Source organism: Vigna angularis, chromosome 1 (assembly GCF_016808095.1).
Source record: "Vigna angularis cultivar LongXiaoDou No.4 chromosome 1, ASM1680809v1, whole genome shotgun sequence".
NCBI lineage: Eukaryota > Viridiplantae > Streptophyta > Magnoliopsida > Fabales > Fabaceae > Vigna > Vigna angularis.
Window position 1 is genome coordinate 21,710,557 of NC_068970.1, and position 5,666 is coordinate 21,716,222.

The 5,666-nt window shown below is 32.5% G+C and overlaps 1 protein-coding gene across 1 annotated transcript; it reads left to right on the plus strand.

The window, feature by feature from the left end:
* Positions 1 to 1,957: 1,957 nt before the first annotated feature.
* On the plus strand, positions 1,958 to 4,102 carry LOC108332143 (COP9 signalosome complex subunit 8). Its single transcript, XM_017567305.2, has 6 exons — positions 1,958 to 2,092; positions 2,206 to 2,312; positions 2,395 to 2,474; positions 2,651 to 2,832; positions 3,509 to 3,616; positions 3,731 to 4,102. Exons 2-6 carry the CDS (start codon positions 2,229 to 2,231, stop codon positions 3,868 to 3,870), a joined length of 594 nt encoding a protein of 197 aa, XP_017422794.1. The 5' UTR covers positions 1,958 to 2,092; positions 2,206 to 2,228; the 3' UTR covers positions 3,871 to 4,102.
* Positions 4,103 to 5,666: the final 1,564 nt, after the last annotated feature.

Sequence of the window (5,666 nt, forward strand, 5' to 3'; positions counted from 1 at the left end):
TATATTTATTTATTTATTTATATATTGATATGTTATAACATAATGTAATGATAAATTAACTAACATAATGGAAAAAATGTTAATCTTTATATTAATGTTTGTGTTTTCTTCTGTTAACTTAAACCATCGTTATTAAACTTTACCTATTATTCTAATATATATACATTTAATTTTTAGTTAATTAAGTTAGTATTTTACTTAAAAGGTCAAAAAAAAAGTAAAAAAACTTAGGTAGGTTAATATTAGGGAGCTAGCTCTACCCCTTCCTCCTTTACGTTTGTTGTCACGGGAGCCATCATAATGCTTAAAATGAGTAAAACAAATTTGTGTTGAATGTATGATATTATTATCTGATTATTAAGTTTGTTATCTCTTAAGAAACTTATCTAATTGATTAAAATTGTCTTATGCAAACCACAAATGTTAGTTATTTGTTTTAATTGATTAAGAAAATAACTTAATCAATTAAAACTGATAGTGTGGTATATATATATATATATATATATATATATATATATATATGGTTAATTCCTTTTGCAGGTACGAAAAATATTTTAGAAACTTTTATTTTTGAAACAAGGGAATCTTTTGTGAAGATTTCGAGCATTCTTGGAGACTCAAGACATCAATTGAAGAAATTCAAAGTTGCAAGTATTTAAGAATGAGGGAAAAGATCTAGGAGAAGTCAGAATTATGTATTCTTTGTAATATATCCCTAGAGATATATCGGATTTTATTTTTCTATAATTTATGTGAATTTTAATTACTTTTGCAGTGTAGAAAAGATTACAAGTGTGTATAGTCTTTCTCTTATTAATTAATTTTTGTTGTGGTTAGAGATTTAAAGTACAATATTGTATCTCTATAATCTTGAACGAGTATAAATTTTTGTGTAATTTTTTTTTATTGTTTTTGCTTAATAATATTATAATTGTTTAAAAAGTTAAAAAATTCATTAAAAACAAATATTTCAAAAAAAATAAAGATAATTTTAAACTAATTAATTTTCTCTTAATTGAAATATATTATCGTCACGCATTTAACAACATGTGTTTTTGTGCTAAGGCTTTAAAAGGTCCCAATTAAATGAGCCAAAAATATAACAATATAACATATTTCTAGTGAAAGTCTGTATCAATCTATAAGTTATGAACTTAAATTACACTTCTAATTTTTTAGGAAATAAAATAATTTTGAAGGATTTTTTGGTATTTATAAGAATGAGTCATTCGATAAAGCTGCTTCTATTTTCGCTAATTTGATTACCACTTGAATAAATGTAATTATAACATTACTCATATAAATAAATAGGCGTGTGCATCACTGACAAATTAATGCTAACTTTACTTACTCTTTCGATCTAGAATATTCCACCACTACTGAAAAATTAATGTTGTACATTTCATGTGTTAATCGAGTTCATTGATTGGTTAGCTTATTTCATCGATTGATTTAAAAACATTCACTATAACCACTAAATAATTCTCTTCAAATTTTTTATAATCAAATCATTAAATTAAAATGATTATATCATTGATAAAATATTATTTTGTCCGACATTCTTAATATGTAAATCCAATTACTTATCTATAAATTCATCCATGCAATCTAAATTAAACTTCTTGCATTCATACTTACATTTTTCTATACCTATTAATGTTTTATATAATGTAATAAATATAACATACTGAATTTAAGTCAAATATTTGTTTTTATATATCACATTTCTTGTAATAAATTACTCATAAAATAATTTTTAAATAAAATATAACTGGAAACATAAATAATTATAAAAAGAATATAGAACGAAAGTAATAATTATATAGATAATTAATACTTTTTCTTACAATTATTCGGTAATGTTTCAACTACGAGACCAGCAAAGACAACGTAATCCCAGTTACCCAATATTTTTTAATATTGGGCTTTATGGGCCTCAATTACAGGCACCCAATACTTTTTCGCGCTGTCACGGATAGAAATGTGAGTAAGAACGACGTCGTTACCGTAGAGTATATATAGGTTTTGCCGGAGGAACAGAAGCTGGTTTGAGCTTTTCAATCTTCACTTCATCTCATCGCATCGAATTGAGGTATGGCTCCGCTAATGCCGTGTTTGGTAGCGTAAGAGAATTATTAACTGGCCATTTTATTCGAATTTCGATGTTGGCGTTTAGTTTGAGCTTTTTGGGTTTTGGTGCTATAGGGAATTGGTCGGAGAGGAGAGTGATGGATTTCTCTTCGTTGAGAGCTACGTTGGATTCGAAGTCGTACGACAAAGTAGCGGATGTATGCGATAACCTAATGCTTCAGGTAGCTGTCTATTTGATTCTTGTTCCTTTTTCCCTCTCATTAGGGTTTGTGGCTTATTTCAAATTCACGAATCCTCACTCAGGTTGCAGCTGATGGCATTGCTTACCAGGACGATTGGCCCTACGCCATTCACCTCCTCGCGCACTTTTATGTTCACGACATGTATCTATCTTTCAATTCTCTTCTTGTTTTCGCGCTTTACATTATCGTATATCTCAATTAAATGACTATTACTTTCTCAGATGTTGCTTCTGAAATAAATAATTCCTGTCTTGATTGATTCTTTTAATACGTTTGTTTGTGTAACTCAATTTGGAAGTAATGTTATGGTTTTGCAGCAACAGTGCACGCTTTCTTTGGAAATCAATACCTTCGTCAATCAAAGAAAGCCAGCCTGAAGTCACCGCGGTTTGGAAAATCTGTCAGAAGCTTTGGTTACGTGACTATGGAGGAGTGCACGAGGCAATCCGTGGCTTTGATTGGAGTCAGGATGTCCAAGGCCTAGTTGCTGCATTTTCAGGCAAGACTTTAAAAGCCTGTTGTATGAGTCTATTCACTTTGTCACTTCGAATGTCTTCTAAACAATCCAAATGCGTATATCTTAATTCTGTTGTGTTTCTGAGACGAAAGCTGTTATCCTAATTCATAAAAAATGTTTTCCTCACTTATATTATAACCCGTTGTTACTTTTGCTGAATGTTAATCATGGACTATGTGTTATACTTTTTGGGTCGGGAAATTGGTGAAGCGTCGATGTGTGGATCAATTAATTTGTTTTTGCTGTAACAATATGCAGTGTTATTTTTGCTGCGATTGCCGTAATGGATAAAAGCAATGGTGCCTTAATATTAGTTTGGCGAGAACAAAATGTATTATATTTTAAACCTCAAAAAATTAGAAATATGTTTCCGTTGGACTTTCCTTACCCCTACATATATAACATGAAAAGATGTAGATGAATGTTGTAATTTCTTGGGCTAACATGTACTGAAGATAGATGATCTATGGATAATGCATAAAAGTAGTGAAGTAGTCATGTGCTGTGCTCCTTCCACAGTAACTTATGTTTTGTTTGATTAAATATGCTTCTTAGTTTTATATTTGCTTTACAAATAGCTTGAGTCCACAACAAATTTTTGTGCACCTATATTTGGTGTTTAGTACCATAAAATGTTAACAGCAATAAACTTTTCCAGAACTTTACACAAAGGAGATGTTCCAGCTGCTTCTCTCTGCTTATTCAACAATAAGTATTAAAGACACTGCTTTATTTCTGGGAATGAATGAGGATGATGCTACAAATTGTAAGTAATTTTCACTATCCTAGAAGCTTATGAAATTGGACATTGCTTATATTTTGTACTTGAACTGTCTGCTCTCTCCTTTTCTTATTAATATTGTCTGGTTGTATAATTTAGATGTACTACAGCAAGGCTGGACTGTCGACCCTGCTTCTCAGATGCTTATTGTAAAGAAGCAACCTGTTGTGACTGAGCAGAAACTTGATCATAGTAAATTGCAGCGATTGACGGAATATGTCTTCCATCTTGAGCATTGAGGCTTTTAGTTATGAAGAATTAGATGTTTCAATTTATATGAAATTCTTCTCAAATTGATCAATCAAACATTCTATGTTCTTGAAAGTGGATGTATACTGTTGATAATTTTGTAGCCAACCTGTTTGTGTTTGCACTTTAGCACTGATTGGTGAAATTCACGTCCCACTTGGTAGCTGTTTGACAAGTCTCTCAGTATCTCTTATATGATAGTGGAATGGTTACAACTTTGCATATTGGACTTGTTTTGGGAAGAAATGTCCGTCTGTATATTCTGAGTATACAAAATATACAGTGTACTGAATGTATACTGTATAATTTGTTAAGGTGTTGTTACTTATTTCTTGAATCTAATTCTGTTTGGATGGTACTTTGATTTTCAAGTTAATTTTTTTCTCTTGTTTTTTTGGGGCTTTATTTTTCCATTGTTGATAAATATCTGAGAAGTGGTGTGGGTGTGTTGCTTCAACTCGCCATTATCCACCTTCATTCCTAAACACAGATTTAGTTAAAAACACATCCTATCCACTTTCTTGAAGAAAAAACTTCATGCTTCCTCACCTTCTCCTTCTCCAGCTCCATCCCCACATTTAAGTGATCACTCTGAGCCATCAACTTCACCACATCCTGCTAGTCTATACTCTCCAATATCACCAGCAACTGCTGAGCCACCTCCCTGTTTTGACTGTGAAGTATCTTCACCTGCACCATCTATTGTGCCTGAGCAACCCCCTGATCCTTGTCCATATAGTGGCTCCGTACATCATCCCATCTCTTCACAAAATCTTGATTCTAAACTATCCATTTCCCCTGATTATTCACCTTCAGCAGCCCCTAACTCAAATTCTGCCAGCCACACTACTGAAGAAGTCCCATGGATCCAAGCGCCAGCAGGGTGAAGAAACATCTAAAAAATTGGTGTCTCAGATGCTTGCTCCTTCCTCTATATGTAAGTGTATCTGGTCATGTAGACTCTCTTTTGTTTCTCATGCTTGGCTATAGTTGAATCTTGGAAGTGATAAGATTTGCATAATGGTGACAAGACAACATATTATTAAAGCATTCTTTCAAAAGTTTTTGTTATACTTTGTGGAGCTACTAATCCTTTGGTGCCATGTTACTCAGTATTTTTTTTACACATCACCACCTTACATGCATGTCAATTACATTTAAAGAAATTGAAAGCAGTAGTAGTTTATATTACCTTTAAAATCACCAGTTCCTGTATCAGGTGCCTCGAATTTTTTTAAACATACTAAGTTAATTGAATTATGGTGTTCTCTTGATTTGCTGTATTTTCTTAGATCCTTCTTTTTACTTTTCCCTTTTTCCTTTATTCTTTGCAGCGTCAGCGAGTGGTGATTTCCGTGGGAAATCTTGCTAATGGGATTTTGTATGCTGTTAACTTCTTTTGTTTTCCCAATGATACCACATCTGATGATATGGATGTTGCCTGATGAAGGATCCTGGAGACATGCAAGGAATAATAATGCTCTGCAAATTTTGTTCAGAATACAGAAGGAAGAAGCTTCCGTTCAATTTTAATTTGCCTTAATTTTACTTCAAGCATGCAACCACCATGTAAAGCTCCGGTGGGTAGAGGGTCAAAGCCTGAAAATTGGCAGGCCTCTCATCTAGTACTACATGTTCTATGAAGAATGAAATTGATCCCAAAGGTATCAACTAATAAACACCGTGAGCAAGAGCAAATTGGCTTTCAGATGTCAGAAGAACCATCCCTTGTATTCAATCAAGTGGGTTCTTTCAGCATCTGAATCTGTAAAACATCTACAGTAAT

What these genes read in the sequence shown, in the direction of transcription:
- LOC108332143 (XM_017567305.2), top strand. Translation starts at nt 2,229, where the DNA reads ATGGATTTCTCTTCGTTGAGAGCTACGTTGGATTCGAAGTCGTACGAC. An exon ending in CACTTTTATGTTCACGACAT is followed by an intron (nt 2,475 to 2,650) that starts GTATCTATCTTT and finishes ATGGTTTTGCAG; the next exon opens with CAACAGTGCACGCTTTCTTT. An exon ending in CCTAGTTGCTGCATTTTCAG is followed by an intron (nt 2,833 to 3,508) that starts GCAAGACTTTAA and finishes AAACTTTTCCAG; the next exon opens with AACTTTACACAAAGGAGATG.